Source organism: Haemaphysalis longicornis, unplaced genomic scaffold (genome assembly GCF_048455015.1).
Source record: "Haemaphysalis longicornis isolate Haplotype H1 unplaced genomic scaffold, Haemaphysalis longicornis Haplotype H1 scaffold_6, whole genome shotgun sequence".
Taxonomy (NCBI): Eukaryota; Metazoa; Arthropoda; class Arachnida; order Ixodida; family Ixodidae; genus Haemaphysalis; species Haemaphysalis longicornis.
In genome coordinates, this window is record NW_027526407.1 from 42,669,606 (window position 1) to 42,693,806 (window position 24,201).

The window sequence follows — 24,201 nt, forward strand, 5'->3', positions numbered from 1 at the left end:
CGGTGTTTGGGAAAATGCGGCGTCCGGTGCGGGCGTGATTGAAATATGATCCGAAAAGATGCCACACAGCGCGCAAAGAATAAAAGGAAGGAAAGATAATCAGTTAGTCTTGAACTAGAACCCGGGTCCAACAAAATGCAAGCTCAACACGCTTTCCCTACACCGTCACCGAGCCTTTTAGATCAGCAAAAAAAAAAAAAAAAAAGTAGACGTAGAAAATGCGTTGTGGTCTACTACTTAAAAACGGGTTAGAGACGTAATGGGGCCTACACAAGCAATCTAAGCACAAAAATTACAGAAGCAGCAAAATCGATTTACGCTAATGGCGAATATGTAGGGTTTAGGAAGGAGGAAACAAAAGAGAAAGAAACAGAAAAAGCAAAAAGAAAACGAGAACCATGCAAAAAAATGACCACAACGATGGTAATGAGAGGCTGAATTTGCACCACTGGTGGACTGCAGGATTTCGAGAACGCCAACTACAAAAGTAGCGAATTGTGTTTACTTTTAGAGCATATATGTGGGGCCCGAGCGATTGACCCAGCATTTCAGCCACGGTAACAGAGAGAAGGAAACGACGCAGAGGGTAAGAAATCGTAAGGATGACAACACGAGGACACAATGCCACCACTAGAGGCCTACAGGAGTAATTTGAGCATGGTAATAATAAAAGGAGCGACGCGACTTTACCCTCGTCTCGTGCGATTGCCCAAGCCTTTCAGTCATGGCAACACGCACACAAAAAATAACGCAACGTAAAAAGGATGATGACGATAGTGTTGAAAGGACTATCGCACCACCGGACACGTTTAGTATGTCTGTGCTCTCCACCGCGATGGACTGTGAGGCGTCTACGTGTGCAGCAGCTTAGATTTGTGGGCGCAACATGGGTGTACAAAAATACCACACTGTGAGCAAAGCAGCGGACACTCGCTTCATTGAAAATTACCACCGTCATCGGACACCACAGCACTGTTACGACGCCAATAGTACACGCTACACATATATATCTCTCGTGAAGAAGGCATTGTCGGAACGACAGAAGACATAATCACGACAGACCTACCCTTACAAATAAAGCATCGCGCAGCTTGAAATAAAATGTAGTGTGTTCGCAGTCTCACACGTACCCACTATTATTGTCTACCTGCATTTTTGTAAGTCGCTTTAAAACGCATGGCAGCTGCAGTCTCGACATAGGTTTGCACATTCCAATTTGAATTGAATCCGAAACCTACAAGTAAAGATCTCGTTGAGACAGCTGAATGTTTAAAAACTACAACGCTGCCATTCTTCCTGCGCCGAGTATAGTTAGCTCAGCTGGAAACTTTTCTGTATTTTTCTCTTATTGTCGCCTCCACCACACGCGCACATTTTCAGCCGCACGCACCTCTGAAACGGCTGTACGGTAATCGCTTTCCCGTTTAGAAGGTGCCGACTGCGGCCTGATCCATTTCTCAGCTTTTGAACGCCCGTTTGATGTATTTGAAAGTGAGCTAGCCTTGAACACCTTGGGCTGTTCACCTGATCTCGCTCTGCCTTCTATCGTGCACAGCAACAGACGCTTTCTTGGGACGCGCCCGAGTGACGAAAGGCCCTGGTGAAACGTTGGCTGAACGGCGGAGGCCGTTTAATAGAGTATCTAAGAAGTGTCCAGTGGTTTGTCCAGCGGATGCCATGAGGCTAACCTTGTGGCAGTGCGTTGTTTTCGGCGAATTTCTCCTGTCGGCTGTCCTGGGTGCGCAAGGGTTGCCGGTTGATTCGAGGAACAGTTTCTACGCCGGTGCCGACCTGGAGAGCTGCAGTGATATAGTAAGATGTCTCCCTTTCCGTTAATGAGTAGCAGATATTTTCTAGTTTGTGAGAGGAAAACAAGAGTGAGAGATTGAGACACAAGGAGAGATATTGAGAAAGATTGAGAGTTATGGAGTATAGGTAGAGAGAGGTTCAGATTGACTGAGATTGAGACCTCAATCTTTGTTTTGAAAGAAACGGAGATATTGAGAACGAAGGAAACAGAGATAGAGATTTTGAATGTAAAGTTGAGAGACTGAGACAGAAGTAGTGAGAAGTTAACGTTTATCAATGCCCACAGTAGAGCTCATCGAACTGTGGTCACGCGATCGTAGGTATACTAGTTTCTGCTCCTACACAGACGAAATGGACCATTGTGTGCGCAGCCTTTGTTTTCTTAGTTCAACCTAATATCAGTGGAGCAAAGAATACAATGTGTTCCCGTAAAATTTGCTGGTAGCGACAACAGGAAAAAAAACGCGGAGTTCTGCTGGTGTGTCTGTTACTCCTCGCTGGACGCTTACCTTCGCGTCCTGCCGACTGTGAATTACAGTTACAAAAACAAAGTTGGGAAATGTGGCTGTCCAAATATACCATTAGCGCACCATTATCGGACTTCGATGAACAGATTTTTTTTTTAATTTTGTGTGTTCTGGCTCATGTTTTTGTTCACATTTCATTTGTCCAGGACTGTACCTGCTCCACAGATTTCAATACTTTTCGCGCCGTTTTCCGCTATTCAGTTACGGCACGGCCACCAGTGCCTTCACAATCATTGCCCTGCGGCCCGCAGGAGTCGCTGATCACCAGCAAGGGCTACCTTTTCGAGCGGCACAGCGTTGTCACCGACGATGGGTACGTCATCGAGATGCACCGGATTACATACGGCAGAGAGCCCTGCAGCGAGCCCTGCCGTACACAGCCCATACTCCTGATGAGTCCGCTGCTCACCGACTCCACGGTCTACGTGCTTGACTCTCCCGAACAGTCACTCGGTGAGCGCAAATTTTGGTTAATCTTCAGCCCGTGTGTTCTGTGACGGATAACTCTGGAGTTAACGAAGTGTGGAAAGAAATCCCGGGCCTTGTCCACTAACTGCAAACCTGGTGAGGGGCGAAGCATGCAGTGTATAAGTGTATTCTTGGCGCCTTGGCGTTTTTGTCAAAGGAGATGAAATCATTGGGGGAAGGGGGGGGGGGGGGTAGAGGTATACAGCTTTGCTGTAAAAGTATTGAAGCACGAAGCGTTCTAGCGCAATGCGTATACGAGTTCCCGGTGGTTTTTAGTACGCATTACGAAGTATTCCAGCGGAGGCGCAAACGAGTGTCCCGGGGTTTTTTAGTACGCGTTACGTTGTTGCGGAAGGCGTAAATGAGTGTCCTGGTGTTTTAGCACCGGGAGAGAGAGAGAGAGAGAGATAGAGAGAGAGAGAGAGAGAGAGAGAGAGAGAGAGAGAATAACTTTATTTCTGACGAGGCTCAGTCCTAGCGAGTGTCCCTCAGGTGAGGGAGGCGCGCCAGGTGATCCTGAGCCCTAGTGGCGGTCAGGAGCTGTAGCTCGGGCGAGGAGCTCCCGGTCACCTCCAGCCAGGTAGTGGGAGGGTTGGGTAAACGGAGCGGGGGTAAAGAGGGGCATTCCCAAATGGCGTGTGGCGTGGTATCTCGAGCGCGATATGCCGGGCAGTTTGGGCGGGGACATAATGTGGGATAGATGTGGTGGAGGACGTGTCTGGTGGGGAGGGAATGGGTCTGTAATTGTCGCCATAATCTGTCCAAGGGTGAAGGAAGACACGTGTGAGGGGGCGGTAGTTCTACCCGCTGTAGGCGGTAATGTGTGGTAATGTCGCTAAAAGTAAGCAGGGGTTCGCGAGCGTTTCGTGCGCCGTGCTGTAAGACGTCCACGTCTGGTGCTCGGTAAATGAGTCCTCGAGCGGCCAGGTGGGCCGTTTCCGCACCGCCAAAGCCCAGGTGGGGGGGGGGGGGGGGTCCAGTGCAGGACTATGATTTTGTTGGGAGGAGGACGGGATAGGAGAATATGGCTAGCAGGGAAGGAGATGTGTCCCCGCGCGAAATTTCGTACGGCCGTCTTAGAATCGGAGAATATGTGAGATGGGGGGTGGTTGGTGTGTTATGACCAGAGCTATTGCCGCTTCCTCGGCCTCGTGGGGGTGGGCTGTGCAGATGGTGGCTGCCGCTGCTGGGATCGGTCTGTCTTCTGTAATAATAGCAGCCGCAAAAGCTGGTCGGTGTCGGCGTCTATGTAAATTGAGCCAGGAGATGGGGGGAATAGGCGTAAGTGTGCCAAGGTGCGGCCCTTCGTCGGGCTGCGTGGTGGTTAGAATGCATGTGACGGGGAAGGGGGAGGATTTCGAGGCTTTCGCGGTGAGATAGGGGTAGGGGGTGAAGGTCTACATAAGACGACGGTTACGACGGCGACATGAGACGCAAAGTTAAAACCGGTTCTACGCCTGTGAAATCTGCTAAAACTGAGGAGCTGACTTCGACAAGTTGGCAGACCACTCCCGCAGAGGTGGGGGTCGCTTACAACTCCAGTCGCCGCGGTATGTACTTACTCGGAGCTGACCCTCGGAGGTCTGGTAGTATATCGGTGCATGTATAGGGGGGTACACGTGGGCCACGTGCCCCGGCGCACGAGCCGATATCGCGCACTGAACGGCCGTCGAGGTGCCAGCGCCATCTGTAGGCTCAGCGGTGTACCTTCACCTGGCGTGACGGGCACCACCGGACATAGCGGGCCCCTAAACAGCTGCGCTGTTAAAAGTCACAGCTCCAAACGTTACCGCGTGAGGTGGATGTAATGGCGGAAACCGGTGGGGGCGTCAACGCCAACGGTACCAAAAGGGTCCCCGCTGTATATACAAAATAGGCAAATAAAACACATTTGGGTTAGTGTGGGATTTGAACCCGGGTCTCCAGAGAAGGTTCTAGGTTTGTTACCACAGCGCAAACTTGCCCCCCTCCAACAAGGGCAACAAAAATCAGTCTGGCGCATGCCACGTGATAGGTGAACGTGATGGCACGTGCATAGAAAAGGTGCAGGTTGGGGAGTGTTGTGACTGTGGGGAAGCTGACGCGTGATTTGCGACCAACCTGCTTGTCTGAGTAGCTGGCGTCCAAAGACGAAAAAATGAAAGTTAAGAAAGAGAAGCAAATGCGACGCATGAATGGAGAAATGTTTTATAATCCCTAGCCTGGCGCCTTAAAATTATGTAAGCAGTCTCAAGTTCCCGAGGAATTTTCGCAGTAATCATGACATATCGATGAACGGGCACTCTTTCCTCAGAAATCAAAAACCAGGGAGCGCCGGAATTACTCTTCTTTGTTTTGCTATTATATACGACATTATACGATAACTTATACGAGACATTATACGATATTATTATACGAGACATTTTACGATAACTGACAGCGACGTTGCCCCAAAATGGCGACTTCATCAAAAGCTGGCGAGGAACCGCTGCGCTCACAACAAAAAAACGGCCGCTTATCTCCTCATTTGTTGCAAATATCGACGAAAGACGATAGTCGACTGGTGTCCCTGGCAAGTAAATCCCTCCCTTCTCTTTCCCGCTCCCCCGTCACCCCGTTCCTGTCCCGTATCGTTCACCCGAAGATAGACGCTAGAGGTTTGCTCAAGTCAATTTAAATTTACCGCGTTCCAAAGCTCCAAGTCCGGTGCCGCGATGCCGTACGGCAGAGACGCGAGTGAATCGAGGCACCCTACTACAACGTTATACAACCACGTTGCCCTAATCCACGAGCGTTCCAAGCGGAACGTGAAACCTATCTAGTACAACATTTCGTTGCTGGTGCCGTTTGATTTTTTAAATGGCGCAGGTAGCGCAGGCAACAGCAGGCGACGGTTTTCTGCAGTTGATATAGTATTTCATTGGCTATCGCAAAAATTAAGCATCCGTTAATTTTAATGAAGGAACACTGAAAACATCACTCATGTATTGATTTTCTGCCTTATATTTGCGTAATGTTTTGTTGTTGTTCAAAAATGTTGAAAAGTGTGAACATATACACCGGGCTTAGGCGTTTAGATTTGGCTGTGGGTATACAAGACTATTGTGCAGTTTCTGTTTCACTTTGGCTGGGTGGCTGAATCGAATGACACACCAAAATGTCTGCGTTTAAGTAGCCCAAGAAAGACTGTCGTCTTTCATAAAAACCAGCAAGGTTACTGCCTTCGGCCGATTCCAAATAGTTGGCGTGCTCTCTTAGACGCGTATTGCTGCACGGTTTTTGAAGGTCATTGTAAGGCTGACCGCCAATACAATTTGATACTGCAGCACCGGAAATGCAGTCCACTTAATGCTTCGCGGGTCCGCTGTTGCACATCGGTTCAATCTCTCAGTGGTTCGTAATGTGGCACAAGCAGAGCATTGCTGAGAACACCTGGTACTGCTCAGAAGGCACCATAAATAGACCCATGGAGAGCGGACAGGCACGAGACTGTGCAAGCGACAGCACATGTTCGGTGCATGTGTTCGTCCGTTCTTTGGAGGTCAATACAGTTGTCGGATGATGTCGTTCAGAAGCCGCAAAGAAGTTTATTTAGCAGAGAAGTGGAAGTAGAAGAGCTTTTTCTTATGGTCTTTCCCTTGGAGACCAGTAATTGGTGGGCGCCAAGGCAGCGCTTGCTGTCAGATTTACCAAATAATTGAAGTGGGAAAACATCGAGAAAAGAGGGGCAGGGGGACTGGGTTTTGAGCACACTCGATGATGATGATGATGATTATGATGATGATTATGATGATGAATATTATATGGGTTAGGATGCCTAGCTGTAAGCCAAAGTTTCAGGGTAATGGGTTGGGCAGAAGCGTTGTAGCCACGTTGGGTGAGGAAAATTGTCCCTGTGGTTTTCAAGGAGAGTATAGATTGTACTTGTCGGAGTAGTTTGAGATGAGGGGCGGTGAGAATTGTATAAGAATGCAGTAGCGCTGGATCGAGAATACCGACTCACCTAGGTTTCAACCACTGAAGAGCCAGTAACGCTAGTTCCAGGCTGTATCACGTGCCGAAACTTGAACTGCCTTTGTTCATCCCTCGCATTGTGAACGACAAAGGCTCCAGTGACAGAATATTAAGTTCCGCCCGAATGTACTGTCACTGGGAAAGAGAGAAGCGCATAGATTTCATGCAGGTACCAGGTAAGGTCATTGTTAGCTATCTTACCCTGCCGCTTTGTGCACGTCAGACGTGATATGGCATTCCGCTTCAAAAACACCTGGGAAATACGGTCATTCGTATGAATCCGTCGTGATGTATACCAAGACTTGTTCGACACCAGCTTCCTTGCTACCTACTATTAAGACAGTTACCCTATGAGAAACGCAGCAGCAAGTTGCGTAGTAATTTGTCCACAATTTACTTTTAATTTCATACTAATTTTTATGTGGACTCAACGGAAGAACCTGTATTTCCGCCTGCAATGCTTACACTATCATTCTTTGACCGCATACGAAATGCAGTTAATAATAGACAATAGGGCCCTAATGTTTTTATACAAGACGGCTATTATTATCCCCCCAAATGCATTTCCAGCTGAGCGTTTGTGTACTGAATTGAAGCGTACCTTATGAACTCGATATATAGCAGTTTGTAGGGGTGCGCGGTGACAAAAAATAATGTACTAAAACACCACAGGGTGTGCCAACGTTGGTATCAGCGACGTATCGAAGCGCAGCAAAGACGAAGACAGGAACACAGAAGACGACACAGAGAGCGCAAACTTCCAACTTTAATGATACAAAAAACCCAACCACCACCAATATAGTGCTCTTATCAGCCAACATGCCTCATTTCAACCAACCAGGATATAGTCAATATCGCAACAACAACAAGAAAAAAAGTAAAATAAACGGCGCAGAAGTTTAACATAGTCAAAACACGATAAAAGTATCCCAATACAAGTACAACAATAAAAAAGAACGAATAAAAAAACCTCTATCATAAGTAGGAAGTTGCCAAATTCGCGCAAGAGCAAGTAGACTACTTTAGATACTGGACAAATGTTTTCCCAGCAATGCGCCTGTGTGTAGTAGCACCGCTGACTTTAAAGCGGGTTGGAGCACACACAGAGCGGCTTACGCTTTTATTTGGCTATACCCAGTTGGATGTTTCTACAAGGTTTTTTCTTGTGTCAAGTTGAATAGAACTGACTAGTTTTTAGCAGGCGTAATGTTTCTAGTATGCTTAGATTGTACAGATAAGCGCCGAAATGTGCTTTCTCGTCGTGCTTAAAGGTGGTCAGAAATTCATCCCAGAGGCGTAAACCAAGTGTCACGATGGGATGCCGTGCAGGCTTTCTCCTGGCCGACCGAAAGTACGACGTCTGGATGGGGAATGTGAGGGGAAACACATACGGAAAGCGGCACGAAAGCATTGATGCTCGATGGAAGTCCTTCTGGAACTACTCGTAAGTAACTGTTTTAAGATCTAAGCTTACCCGCCGCGGGGGCTCAGTGGCTAAGGCGTTGCGCTGCTGAGCATGAGGTCGCGGGTTCGATTCCCGGCTGCGGCGGCCACTTTTCTGATGGAGGCGAAAAGCGAAAACGCCCGTGTGCACGAGATTTCGGCGCACGATAAAGATCCCCAGGTGGTCAAAATTAATACGGAGCCCTCCACTACGGCGCGCCTCATCGCCTGTGTTGCGTCGGCGCGTTAAACCCTACAATCAATCTAAGATCTAAGCTTATTTATCTCAGGGATACGCATACGGCCTATTTCAGCGAAATTTTACATCTGTGTTCATAAGCATGCCAAGCCGGCTTAAAGTCTTACTAAAAATTAAAGCCATTCCACTCAATGTCAAAACTGTAGGAAGTTCAGAGCAGTGATTCACCATAATGGGCTGCAGCGCCGTTATCCGCTCACTGCTGCCACAAAATGCAGTTCAAATTTCCCTCTTTACAGTGCTCGCGCTCCCCCTGCCTGAAACTGCGCCAGCTAGTGTTCTGTTCTGTTTGCGCTTGTTTTAATTTCGTATGCTGGAGCTGTTCTGAGTCATTTCGAACGAGTATTTTTTTTCTTGCGCGGCTGGAGCCTTTCTGCATCATTTCGAATGCGCAACCTCTCTGCGAGATTTCGAACGCGCCATTTTTTCTTGCGCGGCTGGAGCCCTTGGGGGGCATTTCGAACCCCCCATTTTTTTCTTGCGAGGCTGGAGCTTTTCTGAGGCATTTCGAACACGCCATTTCTTTCTTGCGCGGCCGATTTTTGCGCTTACTATCGTAAAACCAAACCAACGAGCGTTCCTAACTAAATGAACGCGGGGGATGCCGGTTAAACACACAGATTTTGCCTGAAATGTACCTGCCGTTTTCTTTGCGCTAAACGGGGAGATTTATGACTAGCGCCAGTGGCTCACGAGGTTGGAACGTTTATGACTATTTAAACGGCGTCGTTTTCGAAGCCTCAGCGGGACTCCCTGACGCCGGTACAGAAGGCTCTACTTATGTCCGTTATCTCCCTGCGCCACCTGATTCCGGCAGCCGCATCGACCGTTAGAGAGCTAAGACGACAAGGCGAGAACATAAAGTGCTCTGCACTTAAAACAATAGGCAACCGGATATAGGTGGGGTGAAGAGACTCAATCGCTTCTTGCGGAAAGCGGAGGCACTGTGCGCATGTGCATAAGCACTGGTTTCTAGAGTACTTCGCAATTCACAGGCTAGCACGCTTAGAACTGCCACTATTTTCCACCCTTGCTTTCTATAGAGCTGTCATGTAGGAAGGGTTTTTCCCCCAACCATTGCGTATTGTACTCGGAGATAACTTAAGAACGACCGCAGAAGTTGTCCCTGCGCTTCATCAGCACAGCCGGCTGTTACTCCGCCCGACGGAGAAAGTGCCTTACAGCGAGTATTTTGAACGTGACACGAGTCGTTTCCGTGATTTCTCGCACTTAACCTGTTTTCAAATTCCTGCAGCGACTGCGAAGAGACTAGGTGTGAAAAATAAGACTGCTACGCATTAAGCGCAATCCTTTTCCAAAACGCGCGCACGCGCGTTTACATCCGGTTCCGTCGCTTCGGAGGTGTGACACACTTCGTCAGCCGTTTTTAACTTGCCGTTCTTAACTTTTACCCGAGAATAGCGGAATAATAAACCAGCTGCCATTTTTTGCAAACTTTGCTCGTTACTTCCCGAAGAATAGATGGGACTTGTTGGCAGAATTTCCGCGTCGATCCGCGTCGTTGTGTAACACATCGAGATATAGAACATATCGAAATTGGACTGGAAGAGCGCCCGGAGATAGCTACGTTCGGGAGCGGAGAGGGTAACGTTGCCAAGGAAATTTCTGTCGATGGACGTCTCGCGTTGCTCTTCTGTGCCCTTTCCTATTCACTAACTTTCTCGCGTGCTTTTGGCTTGGGTAGTCCACCGTCCAGCGCAGGTTCGCGGTATGAAACTATTTACACAGTTACCTAGAAGCAAGTCCGCCGGCGAGCGGTACACCGCGGATTAGCGGCCGCTATAGGCGTCCCTACAGTTCCCCTTGGAGAGAGAGAGAGAGAGAGAGAGAGAGAGAGAGAGAGAGAGAGAGAAAGAGAGAGAGAGAGAGAGAGAGTAAACGTGTTTATAGCGAAAAGCAATGGGGAGGAGTGCTCAGTCCAAGACCCCTTGACCTTTCCCAGCCTCAACAGCCCTCAACACCAGCAGGCGCTGGTCATTGAGGTTGGAGCTGGTCAGAGCTCTCTCCCAAAGCACGTGAGAAGAAATGGAGGGATTTCGCGAATGTAGTGGGGCGTGCGCGCAGCCCCCTACCATATGAAAGAGCTCCCCGGGGGCTTCGCAGAAGCGGCATAGCGGGGAATGTATACGGTGGGATGAAATGTATGGCATTTAGTGGGATGGGGAAAAGTATTCGTCTGGAGTGCACGGAGCTGCCGTTCCTCCTCTTTCGTTAGGTGTTTATAGGTGATACGTTCCAACTTATAGTGCTGTGTTATCTCGTGATACGTGATCAGCGGGGTTGGCCTCTCCTGCTCGCTTCCCGGGGCCCGGTGGGATAACTCTCGGGCCAACAGGTGGGCGGTTTCGTTGCCCGGGACGGCAGAGTGGGCGGGTACCCATATGACCATGATGTATCGGTCGGGTGAACACTGGCAGATGATTTGGTGGGTTTTCCGGTGAATTCGCCCGCACGAGAAGTTACGGCACGCTTGCTGCGGATCTGTGATTATTACGCTGGCTGTAGTTTGCGTTATGGCGAGAGCGATGGCCGCTTTTCCGCTTGTAAGGGGTCGTATCCGGGTAAGGTTAGGCTGCTGACATGCTTATTCTGCTGGAAAACCACGGCTTTTATTGCTCTTATACCGGGATAGGAAGACGCGTCCGTGTATACTGTGGTTGGTTCCCTCCCGTAGTATGTATGGATGGCCTTGGCTCTTGCTTCCCTGCGTCCAGTGTAATGCACGGGGTGCATGTTTCTAGGGAGCGGTGAAACATACGCTGTGTCCTGATATTGTGGTTGAGATTTCTCATTTGAGATGTCTGACGCTGCAGAGGGGATGTGAGCCCCAGACGAGAGAGAAGGGTACTCCCTGTGCTTGTGACTCCCAACCTAAATCTTTGGCTCGAAAGATGGGCTTCTATGAGCTCGTCGGCTGTATTGTGCAGGCCCAGCTTCAATTGCTTGTCGGTGGTCGTGCTGGTTGGAAAGCGTGTGACCAGACAAGGAGTGCCTTGCATGGGTATTGTAAGGTCTAGGTGGTTGCGGTGGTGTTAGAGCCTACGCTTGGTCATCTCGTTACCATTTGTCAGCGCAGAGATATTATTTTTGCGCATTCCCAAGGATCTACAAATACATCTTCAGTTAGTTCTTTGATTTCATTTCTAGTAATGCCTCCATCAAACGTTTTACCCATTCACACACTCATTCGTCCGAGCGCAACGATTCCCAAAATTTTCTAGCAATAGCTTACTTTGCCTTAGATGTTCATTTTGCTTTTTTGTGGAACTTCATGTATGTTAGGATCCCTTAGCTGCTCGCTTTTTTAGGTTTCATCTGCACAAGGCATACACCGAATTGTTTGCGCTGCGGATAATGAAACAGACGGTGCCTTCAGATGGGAAGCAGAGAGGGTGACGTATAGGCAGAAGGAGAGAGAGGAGGCTGAGGAGCGTAAACGAATGTAGACGGAGGGGGTGACGAGGAGCGCGGAAGAGTGAGGATGGGTAAATGGAACATATAAAGGGTATGACGAGTGCAGAGAGGAGAGGAAGAACTGGTGGTGCTGGGTAGAATTCGAGAAGGGGGAGGGTATAAGGAGAGGTATTACATCGGAGGAGAGAAAAAATATGAGATAGGGCGAATAGTACGAAAGGAGGGAAAGAGGGAGCATGCATCAACCCTCAACGAGGGGATGAGGAAAATGAGAGCTATGGAAGAGAATTACGGCATAATGGGGAAGGAGTTGGGGAATGGCAGTAGGGAGCAAAAAGGGAGATGAGGATCGGGGAGAACGGGGTATTAGGGGAAGGTAGGGCAGGAATCGGCGAGAGTTTGGGACAGCTGTACGGGTGATAGAGGAGGAGAGAACCAGAAAAAATCAGTAGAGTAATTTCGCGAGAGAGAAATGTTATTTAAGGGGCAGTGGTAAAGAGAAGAGGTACGTGTTGTAGGAGAGGGGATTCAAGTGGATGGAAAAGAAGGATGGTTAAATTTCTTGGGGTTTAACGCACCGAAGCTGCGCCTGCCATATGAGGCGCGCCGTAGTGGACTGCTCCGGATTAATTTTGACCAACTGGGAATCTTTAACCTTCACCGGAATTTCGCCACCAGAATAACGGCCGCCGCGGCCAAGAAGAGAGGGGGAAGACAAAGTTAGGATTGAGTCAGGGGTGGTTAAAGCACGAGGGGAAAATCAGAGAGGGGAATGGGAGGGGGTAGAGGGAGGCGTTGCGTCGAAAGGAAGACCGAAACGCTGTCATTGTTTGTCGTCATTTGGAACAGCAGAAGAGGAGGAGGAATGCCTTTATTATCAGAGGGGGCATGTATGCCCTGTTGGGGAAGAATAGGGACACGAAGGAAGGGAGTGAATAATCAAGAAAGAACACTGTTCAAGGTGGAAAAAAAACGCAGCCAGTGTTTTGACCACGCTAAACCAAGCAGACGTGCTTGCTGTGCTTGATGCCGACTGTGCATCAGCAAAGACGTTTCTTGGGTACGATCACGTCTCGTGGGATCCCGTTAATTGCCCAGACCCCGACACAAGTTTACTCCGGCGTTTCTGTTTTAGTGCCAGTGCTTTCCCCCCGCACAGGTTCCACGAACACGCCGTGCTCGACCTCCCAGCGCAGATCGACTACGTGCTGGAGGTCACGAGCCGCAACGACGTTCCCTACCTGGGCGTGTCCCAGGGCACCCTCATTCTCTTCACCCTGCTGTCCGAAAGGCCAGAGTACAATGCAAAGGTCAGTTGCAACTGCAGGCGTGCACAGTAACGGCTGCAAGTCGAAACAACGCCGGCTGCATTATAGCTGGACGAGAAACTTTAAGGTAGTATCTATTATACCGGCAACTGTGAGAATTACCGTCAGAAATTTCTCACAGAAGTCGCCTCTCATTGGCTAAAAACGCTACCCGAAGATGCTGTGGCATAAATATTCCCTAAAAAATTCCGCAGTGGCTTAGCTCGGCTATGTCAGGATACACGTTGCGTGAGCTAAGGTTCTGCTGGTTATCCTTTGGTTTCCTGGTTGTCTAGGACTAGCTGATTATCATGCTTACTGCTGCTAAAACGATTTCCAATCCAATCCAATACAATTCAGTACAGTCCAGTCCAGTCACTGCTCCTCCCGCGGGTGCAGCATGGCGCTCCAGGAGCCACGCGAAACGGCTATTAAGCGGCTTCGGCGCAGCGTCAGACTTGGCTACTGCGCAACCGAGGCCCACAGCTGGGCACGCGCCGACGCCAGTGGGTCTGCCGCGGCTATGATGTCAGTCCTCTGGAATGCGCAGACCGGCGAATGGGCAGACCCAGTTCTCCACACACCCGTACTCCAATTGGATTGGATTTCCAATCCGGTCCATCACAATCTAATTTAGTAAAATCCAATATAATCCAACCCAAAGCCAAGCCAAGCCAAGGCAATCCAATCCATTCGCAATCTAATCCAATGCAATCCCATTAAATCCAATCCAACGCTCCCCGCGCTTGCGCAGTACGGCCCTTCGAGGTCCACGCGAAACTGCTCAACCTCGGTTAGTGTAGCTTACGCTACAAAAATCAGGGTTTGCAGCTGCCCCTGTAGCGCTGGGGTATGGTACTTGGTTTCAAACGAGAAGGGTCAGGTTCGAGTCCATCATTGTGATGTTTTTTTAGCTTTCAGAATTTTTCGGTCATCGTGATTTTGGTAATGGTTTTTTTACTCTGGTTTTTACTATATAAAGAGATCGACACGCAGGACTTCTAGAATGGGTTGAATTACGTTTCATATAGGTTGTGTTCTGTGTCATTGGGCTAGGTTGGATTACGTTTGTTGCAGTTCGGCTAGATTTGGGTAGGTCATAACGCGTTCGGTTAGGTTACGTTAGGCTCGGTGAGGTTATGTTACGTTAGGTTATGTCGGGACGTAATATTACTAAGAAAATTTAGGCCAGCCAGCTTTTATGAAAAGTGCCGTGAGAATTTCCCGCAGGCAATTCTCACGGCTGCCGTGAGATTAGACGCAGCCAAGCTTTAAAGCTGATGGAGTAGCCGGCCGATTTTTCGGACCTGGAGGGGAACGAAGAATAGTCCTGATAAAAGTGCAGTCCGAAAAATCCACGAGTCGCAAAAACAAGGAAGGAAGGATGAAAGAATGTAGAAGAAAGGCAGGAAAGGTAACCTGGCTAGAGCCTAGTTTGCTATCCTGCACGTGGGAAAGGGGAAATGGGCAAAAAAAGAGAGAGGAAAAAAAGAGGAAAAGTTGGACCAGACACGTATGCCCAGCACAGAGGCACTGACAGTGATTGACACCGGAGGCTCTCAGTCTATAGCCTAGTGTTCAAGTTCGTCGCCCGTAGAAAACGTAATAGTTCCTTAGTCGCCTTCTGAGCGGATGACTGAGAAGGCCAGTGGCACAGAATCTTACCCTCCGAAAATGGCCGCCGAGAGTCCAGGTTCCTCAGCGCTGACGACAGCTTTTTTCTTTCAGCCGAGTAGCGTGGGCACTCGCATAAAACGTTGCGTATCGTCTCCGATGTGCCGCACGTTTCACACTCCGCCCTTGCTGCCATTCCTATTAAACTTTATTTCATTTAAACGAGACTGAAGATGTCGCGAATGGCTTCTTCCCTAAAATTTCCCCTTCGTGTGAGAACGTCTGCTTGCATCTCTGCAAGCGTCACGCTTTCTTCGTAAACATGGAACAACAGCGCAAAAGCGTTGGCAATGTCTTTCCGTCCCGTTTCTGTGTTTCGAGATTGCTTCCGCCGCAGTCTTGTATAAGCAATATTATGGCCTCGAATATCAGAGTTTGTTACACCAGCGGGAGACAGGCTAGTCTACACTTAATCCGAAGCTAGCCAAGTGGCTTAGGATTCAAAATGGCGTCGTCCTGGAGTCACACCGTGGCTCTGTCGCGGAACATTTTGTCCGGAAAATCGAGCTTCTCGCTTAATTTTGTTCGAAATATCTGTTTTTAATATACATTATTCCTATGAGACAACTGGCGGTTACTCGGAATATCGAAGTCCGGAATATTGAGCAAGTCCGAATTTTCGGAGTCAGAAAAAACGGTCGGGTACTGTATCAAGGTTTACGAATAACGTCCCTAGTGAAATGGCCTGTATATGGGGAATTATGGGCGTAAGGAATTTATACCAATTTATTGAGCACCCAAGCATGCATGACTAGTGCAGATGGTCATTGCAAAAACAAAAATAAGACGATTTCTTAGTATACAAAGATTTGACACAGTCTTCGTGCTTGTGTCCTAATTAAAGCGCGAATACGGCCCCACTGGTTGTCCGCATCTTTTTAGTAAACTCCTTCCTTTCGTAATTCCTACATGACCACGAATTGGCATTTATGCCAGTCTTCGGGAGATAAAAACGGTAATACCCAACTCTACTACGAGTTGTTGCGAAAACATATCTGTTTTTTGTTTCAAGCACTGTGGCAGCAAAGATAACGATTCCGTATTTTCATAATTTCGTACATACGGAACGTTTCATGAGCGCTGCATCTTATTCACATATTCAGGACATTTAAGCTAAAAATTTTTTAGCGTTTATTGAAATGTAGAAAAAACTCCCCGGGGGTCTCTTGCTAGTGCATCAGACCCCCTTCGGGGTAGCGATAAGTTAAGGTTCACGACGGGTATGTGTGGGAAATAGCAAGGGAAAAATAGTGGGTTGGGATATGAAATGCAGGAGAGTGTCCCACACAGCCTTCGCTAAATTAGGTGGGTAGGAGGGATGCAGGAGACCATTTAAGGAGTTTGGTCGTCGTAAGTTAGCGGGAAGGGTGTCTAGGAGAACCTGTCTTTCAGTTTGAAATCGAGGGCATGTCGAATTTTGTCACAATGTCAGGCCTCAAAAGATAAACTTCTAAGCACACAACGCAGCTTTCACTGCAACGTTGCACAAGTGGATCAAGATCATCATCTCACCATACGATACGTCACTCATTCTTCAACTAGCCCCTTCCTAATTTCATCTCGCCTCCGATGCTGGTCGTGTAGGTCAGGGTGTTCGCGGCTCTGGCGCCCTTCAACAAGCTGGTGTACATGGACATGCCCCACCTCTCAGCCATTTCTCCATACGCAGAGAAGTACTTGGTGAGTACGCCGGGCGGCTCTTAGTGGGCCGTAGTGGTGGGCCTTAGAGGGTAGCGGCCCCATAGTGTGCTCATGCAGTGGGAATTAGTGGGTAGTGGCCCCCTATCAGTGGCTTCTTAGTAAGCCCAAGTAGTGGGCATTTGTGGGTAGCGGCTCCTTAGTAGTAGCCCATTAGTGGGCCCATGTAGTGGGCATTAGTGGGTAGCGGGTCCTTAGTAGTCGCCCATTAGTGGTCCCGTGTAGTGGGCATTAGTCGGTAGTGGCCCCTTAGTAGTGGCTTCTTAGTGGGTCCAATTATTGGGCATTACTGGGTAGTGGCCCCTTAGTGGTGGCCCCTTAGTGGGTCTTAGTGGCTATTGGTGGTGAGCGCGAACACGGGCGGCGCTGCAGAGCACGCCTCCGCGACGTCAGCTTAGGGATTCTTGCATTTGTCGCCTGCTTCACTCAGGCTCGCTCTCCCTGCTGTTTCTTTGCGCTCGGTCAACGTCCGATGCTTGTCCACACCAGAGTTGGCGTGTGGGTAACATTTTATCATAATAATAAGCTTAAAGTGTGAGTTACCGCTACGGAAGAAACATTGCCGGCGTCGCCCCCTTCCTTGCGAAGCCGGTCCTGTGCGGAGCGCGACGAGTCGCAGCTAGGCGTCAGCTTCTGTATTAAGCAATTTTTCTAAAAGGGAACAGTCAGCTGCAATAATATCCGACAACAGCGAAAATGAAAGACCAAAACAAATTCTAGGCCTTCAGGGCTATCGGCTTTGGCAGATGGCATTATGATTCCCGGTAATCATATGTATGGCAAAACAGTTTTTGCGACCTTGCCGAACGCTCGAAAGTATCACATCACATTGTATCACATCACTTTACTTTGTCATGGCATGAAAGTTTGCCGACCTGCACTATAGGCTGCAAGAACTATAGGTTAAGTTCGAAATAACCCACTGTGTGTATAGGCGCGCGCTGGTTTTGTACGAGGCTTCTAACCAGTAGAAGGTTCATTGAGCAAAACGAGTCACGTCTACGTTAAAGATACAATAACACTCTGTTTGTTCAGAACTGGAGGGATATTTCGGTACATTTTCCACAGCCATATCCTCCCGATATTCGGATATGCGTTATAGGAAAACTGCCCTCCAGAGGAGGAGGAGTAACGGGAGGAGGAGAAAACTTTATTTAACAATGAAATCGAGCTGGTTAGTGGGCCGGGTCATCAGTCTAGGACAAGAGAGTAAAAGCAATTTTCTTTCATTCTTAGAACGCCATCCCGAGTAGAATAGGACTTGTTCTTTGCGCCTGGAATGGTTGGAAAACAATAAAGACCTGCCTAGAAATATTCATCGGTTTCGATTCTTGTGTTATTTGCAGGTATACTATTTATTGCGTTAGTTAGCGAGTATATAATGCCTTCAACACCGTAATCATGTCATCATTGTTCGGGTTGAGAGTCAGTTCGTTATGATAACAATCATTACGATAGAAATTCGGGGCACAAAAGCCGCCTTCGAGTAATTTGGACAACGTTGTCTGGGGCGCGATCGCGGTGGCGTAGCACAAACCTCCTCATTGTATTTTCATGTGAATAAGCAAAGCACGATGCGGATATGCACATTCTTGCACGCAGCCGTAGTGAAAGCCAATTTGTGAAAAAGGGAATGTATGCCATAAAACCTAAACAAAATATCCACAGTATCTTTTCCCAATCATCCCCAAACCTCCTAATAAGACGTTTGGGATGTTGCAGAAAAACTAATGCGTGGGGCACAAAAAAAGAACAAGATACATTCATCTGATACAAGACAACAACAACAAAAGCAATAGAAGACAGCCGTTTTATTTCCTGCTGTACGTGATGCGCGTGTAGGCGCCCTGCGCTGCTTCGTACGCAGCATTAGACTGTTGGGTCTTCATAAGAGCACCTCAAAAATTCTGCAGGGAAGCCTTCGCATTTTGAATACTCATCGAGGAGCTCTGAGCGCTGATCCTCGCGAATAAGCTAGAAAGGACGAGTTACACGCGATCTTCTGACCGATGCTCTGACGAAAGTTCTCTATCTCCTGGTGTGTTGCAATCTTGGGGGGGGGGATACAGCTTCAAATTATTCAGATGCGTCAGAAGCTGGGAAAATAACTGAAGCACTAGAAATGCGCTTTTTAATGCACTACAGCAACAAAGCGGGCGATTTCTAGCACAGACACTGCTGCCCCTCACAAGCGGAGTGTAGCAGACGACAGCGGCGCGAGTCCCTAAGCTGACGTCAGAGCCAGGGGGCGCCACTCAAACATCTCACCGCCAATAGGAGGAACTTGGGGTAATTTTTCTCGCTATGTGTCTGTCTTAGTGGCTCTTAGTGGGCCGAAGTGGTGGGCCTTAGTGGGTAGCGGCCCCTTAGTGGGCCCATGTAGCGGGTATTTGTGGGTAGCGGCCCCTTAGTAGTGGCTGCGTGGTGGCCCATGTAGTGGACACTAGTGGGCAGTGGCCCCTTAGTAGTGGCCTCTTAGTGGGCCCAAGTAATGGGCGTTAGTGGGTAGGGGCCCATTAGTGGTTGCCCCTTAGTGGACCTTAGTGGATCTTAGTGGGTATAGGAGGCACTTTGAGGTAATTTTTCTCGGCATGCGTCTCTCACTGAGTACGTATCCTAGGACATGTGGGCATGGCCATGCTTCTGTCGCCGGTGTCACGTGCTGTTTTCGCTGTCCAGCACTTATACTGGGAGCAAAACGCACTTGACACTTTCAAATTTTTGTGGATCGAGCCCACACCCCTCTGATTTGAAGGCGGAAACCATAACCACTCGGCCACGAGTACTCGTTAAGGCATAAAAAAATGTAGAATTTGTGTGGAAGTTTTGTGGCCTATTTTACGGCCTACGATGCAGAGGAGACAAAAAGCAACCTTTCCAGTTTTCTTATTCCATAAATGGTGCAACCAGCTGTAGAAAAAATCCAGTGCAAGTACCTCGGGATAACGTTCACCTAGTGTCACTAGATAAAGTTACAGAATATCGGCGCTCTTTTCTGCTATCGTTCCTTGCCGCCGCCGTGATCATGAATCAGATTGGATCACGTGACATTTGTTTACACTCGGACGGCTCATGGGCACCGCCATTTTGTTGTTTATGCGTTTTCTGTCGGTTAACTGTGGTAGTCTCCGCTTGCCCTCCCCGCTCTGCAGCTGCGCGCGACTGGAGTCGTTCCGAATGCGAGTCAAAGATGACGCGCTTCGATGCATTTAAGCTTCAGAAGTGCGTCCGGGGATGCCATCATAGAGTTTAGTACTAATGTGTACTAGAGGTAAATCTGTCGCTGCAGTCGCGAGCCGCCGGGGGCGGCGCCATTGCCGCTAGCGACGTTCCTCGCCTACTTGGCTTAGCTAGCCGTATGGCTTCTTTTTTGTCTCGAAGCCAAAATCAACAAAAAAGGGAAACATTTTTTTCTTGTTCATCGCGCACGAAGCTTCTACATAATCACTGACATATTACTCTTTTTGGAGCTTCAATTTTATAATAACAAAACAAATTTGATGAACCTTCTCCAGTAATATTGTTGCTAGCCAGAGCCAGCTTTTCAGCCCGTTATGAGCCATTCCAAGGACAAGTAGAACGTGCCTGCCCGGTATCTGACGGAACGCTCGCCGAAGCGCGGCTCCCTTAGAGAGTGGCACCAGATTTTCTTCTAGTATGTATTAGTATGAAACTCTATGGATGCCATGTTGCTGCGTCTTTGGCAGTGTTGTTTACAAATGACCTAGTCAAAGTTATCGGTGAGGCCGCAGAAGCGGCAATCTGGCAACACTGATCAAAACCAAAATGGCCGCTCTTGCTCAGTTACGTGCCTCAGTGACATTACTCTGTATCTTATCTAGTGACACTACGTTGGCCAATACTCTGTCCTGGTCTAAGCCCACAAGAAACATCGGCGCATCCGCTACGCGCAAGTTAGGCTTTTTAGGGCATAAACTCGAAGCTTCGCCAACGCATGTTTAATTACTGGCCTTCCAAATGATACTACTCTTCTGATTGATTGATTTGATTGATTGCAGGGTTTAACGCACCGACGCAACGCAGGCGATGAGGCGCACCGCAGTGGAGGGCTCCGGATTAATTTTGACCCCCTGGGGATCTTTAACGTGCGCCGAAATCTCGTACACACGGGCATTTTTGCTTCTCGCCTCCATTAGAAAAGCGGCCGCCGCGGCCAGGAATCGAACCCGCGACCTCGGGCTCAGCGGCACAACCCCTTAGCCACTGAGCCACCGAGGCAGGTTACTCAACTGGAATACGCTTCGGTTGGGGGGGACTCCTTTCATAAAAAAAGTACTGGCTTGAAATGATACAAATACGCGCTATACGGTTCATTTTTAACAAATTGAAGAACACTGACTCCTTTACTTCGCTGATGCTGGAAAACGACATTTCAACCCTGGAAGATAGACGAAAAGTTCATCGCGTGAAGTCGTTGTTTGCTCTTTATACTGGTTCGGCAAAGGTAAATGCATCTGTCAAACATAGCCCAGAATACTTCGGCAGACGCACACTTCGCTTCCGTTTCGAGCCCACAAAAACATGTTCAAGACTGTTTTTTTCCGCGTTCAGTATCGGATTGGCATTCATCCCCCCAAGCGGCCTTCACATCTCAGCCCCGTAGTGATTTTGAACGTGCCATATTGTCTGTGCTGTAGTTTTATTGTTTCTGTTTTTTTTTCTTTTATGCCCTTATTGGTTATTGTATACTATTGGGAGTATGGAATAGGATGCTAAACCTATTTTGCGTTGTTCTGAAAGTCGTGTTAAGCTTTGTCTAAGGTGCTCATTACATCTCTGCACGATCAGCTTTTTCTTATATTCTGTGTACGCCTGTTGTCATTATCATATGTCACCCTGACGTGTGTTTTCCGCTTTGAAATGTTGTGCCTCTCCTGCTTCTTTTTTTCAAGACCAAGCAGAAGAGGCACATTGTGCAAGTACGTTGTGAACAAAATAAATAAAATTCGTGATGGTTCGTATAGTTCGGGGCAGGTGGAAACAGGAACGCCGTAAATAGTACCTGCCTGCTGCTGCTCCAGGCCGCATGCATAAGCACATGACAAAGTGACACGTGTCTACATGGGGGAATAATGAAAGAACGATTAACAGGTTGATAGGGCGAATCGGTTATGAGAGGAAGGGAGAGACTTGAGGGCGAAAATTAACGGGAGACTGAAGTCAGAATACAAGTTGCTCCAGATCCATATATTAGCTCACCGAAAACAGGCATATACCACTCCTACGCGGAGCTTCTTTTTAAAATAAGGTAAAAAATAGCGAAAACTTGGACAGGTACCGCCGCCACTGGCTTCATCGCGCAACTTACACTGGAAGCGGTGAAAGCACGTGCGCAATGTCTTTCCTGGCTGCTGCTGGATGGCGCTACTCGTCCACACTTGCTGCAGCGGTACCGCGTTTTGGTAGAGGCGTGCAAGGTACAGCTCACTGTAGTGCAAGCTACGCATGAGCTAACATTTGCGAGGACTCAAAAGGACAATATGTTATTGTTCAACAAAGCGTCAATACTGATTACGGGCCCATTAAGGAACACTTTTCTTAGTGGTCCGGAGGTGCAAAGCACGTGGGAGAGTGGAAAACCACGACTTATTTGACCGAAACTGACCAAACCTGTTTGACGCGTTGCATTGAGTTGTTTCTATACCACTGTACATCACCGCTACCTCGCTTGCTCCTGGTTTAATGTGGCGCAAACAGCAGCTGCGGTAGCTCTTTGCATTACGTTTGATCAGCGTTTTATTAGCACTTTCTCAGCGGTTAGGGCTTCTTTAGGCGCTGTATCAACGTTAAAATGATTATGGGAAGGTCAGGCTTTCATTTAAAACCAACCTAATGGTTGTTTTCAGTGTACCTTTAATGGCAGGCCGTAGAAGGGGCAAGGACAACGGATGAGGAGAGAAAATTAGTAATAAGGGGAGATTGGGGACGGGATAAAGAGTGAAAGACGGTTTGGTGTAAGGGGAGAGAATAGCGTGAGGGTAGAGGGAGGATAGAAGGAAGTGGGAACGTTAGAGGAAAGAGGATGAGAAAGGAAAAAAAAGTAAGGAGGTTGAGTCAGGGTTGGTAAAGAGATTAAGGGTTGGGGTTGGAGAGACAGTGACTAGGAGAATGGAGAATACGAGGGGGAGCATTAAGGGGTAGGTGACGAGAGAGGAGGGAATGTCACGTCGTCGAAGTTACAGAACCTCGACCGACTTTCGACCCCATTCGCAGCAAAGCAAGCAGGTACCCGGGCAATTTTTTTCCTCGCCTTGAAGCTGCATGGTGGTGACAATCGCGCGAACAATCAGTGCTATCAAAACCAATGTCGACGCTGTGTAGAAACTACAGACAGATGATAGGCGAGCTAAAAATGGCCACGTATCTGCTCCTTTCGTTGCAAATGTCGACGAAAGACGATAGTCGACTGGCGGCCATGGCGAGTTAAGGCCTCCCTTCTCTTTCCCGCTCACCTCTCATGCCGTTCCTCTCCCGTCTCGTTCCTCCCAGGATAACACGCTAAAGGGTTCCTCAAGTCAATTGAAATCTACCGCGTTCCACTGCTCCAAGTCGGGTGCCTCGATGCCAGCGCTGCCGTACGTTCGAGACGCGCCTGAATCGAGGCACCCTACTAAAAAGTCCATAGAACCACGTTGCCCTACCCCACCAGTGTTTCAAGAAAAACGTGAAACCTATATAGTGGATCGTTTCGTAGATGTTGCCGTTGGATTATTTAAATGCCGCCAGGTAGCGCGAGCAACAGCAGGCGATGCATTTCTGCAGGTAATGTATATATTCCACCTTCTATCTCTAAACCAAGCATCCGTGAATTTTTAATAAAGGAACACTGCAAAGATCACTCATGTATTGATTTTCTGCCTTACATTTTCATAATGTCTTGTTCTTGTTCAACAGTTGACAAGTGTGAACATAAACACCGGTCTTGGACGTTTAGATTTGGATGTGGGTATATAAGCTCATTGCGCACTTTCTGTTTCACTTTGGCTGGCTGGCTGAATCGAGTGACAGACAGACAGACAGACACACAGACAGACAGAGAGACAGACAGACCAAAATGTCTGTGTTTAAGTAGCCCAAGAAAGACTATCATCGTTAATATTTTAGGTGCACAGCCATCCATCACATCTCTAAATGAAGCACTCTCGACAGTCGCCTAATCCATCACTTAGTGCCGTCAAAATAGGCGCCCGCATTGAGACGTGCTCGTAGACACCCCGCTGAGAAAGCACAGCCGCATCCCCATTGATTGATCAGCCTTTATGGCGCTCCCGAAGATAGAGAGGACGAGCAAGAAGATATTGACGACGAGGTGGTTGTTATCGCTATGAAGTCGTCTTGGAGATGATTTTTAATTGCAGTAACAAGTAGTCAGCGAGCGAATAACAGAGGTACAGCGAATTTTTTGGAGCATTTTAGCATCAGTCAGTTTTCGTCCAGCTAGCCAGTGTCGATCATTTCTCGCAGTGCGTTTCGTTTATCTTCCGCAGACCAGGAATTCTTTGTCGATGAATGCTGTCATTTTTTTTCTCCCGGAGAAAAAAAAGAACGGCAGTGGGTACGAGGTTTT

General features: G+C 48.3%; 1 protein-coding gene across 1 annotated transcript in view; it reads left to right on the forward strand.

The window, feature by feature from the left end:
* Nucleotides 1–1,502: 1,502 nt before the first annotated feature.
* Nucleotides 1,503–24,201, forward strand: part of LOC144141512 (lipase member K-like) — a 48,403-nt gene continuing 25,704 nt past the window's right edge. Inside the window, exons 1-5 of the mRNA XM_077673060.1 lie at nucleotides 1,503–1,812; nucleotides 2,588–2,789; nucleotides 8,127–8,241; nucleotides 13,094–13,244; nucleotides 16,500–16,595. Of these exons, the coding sequence (XP_077529186.1) occupies nucleotides 1,678–1,812; nucleotides 2,588–2,789; nucleotides 8,127–8,241; nucleotides 13,094–13,244; nucleotides 16,500–16,595 (699 nt within the window). The 5' untranslated portion in view covers nucleotides 1,503–1,677. The remainder of the gene's footprint in view (nucleotides 1,813–2,587; nucleotides 2,790–8,126; nucleotides 8,242–13,093; nucleotides 13,245–16,499; nucleotides 16,596–24,201) is intronic.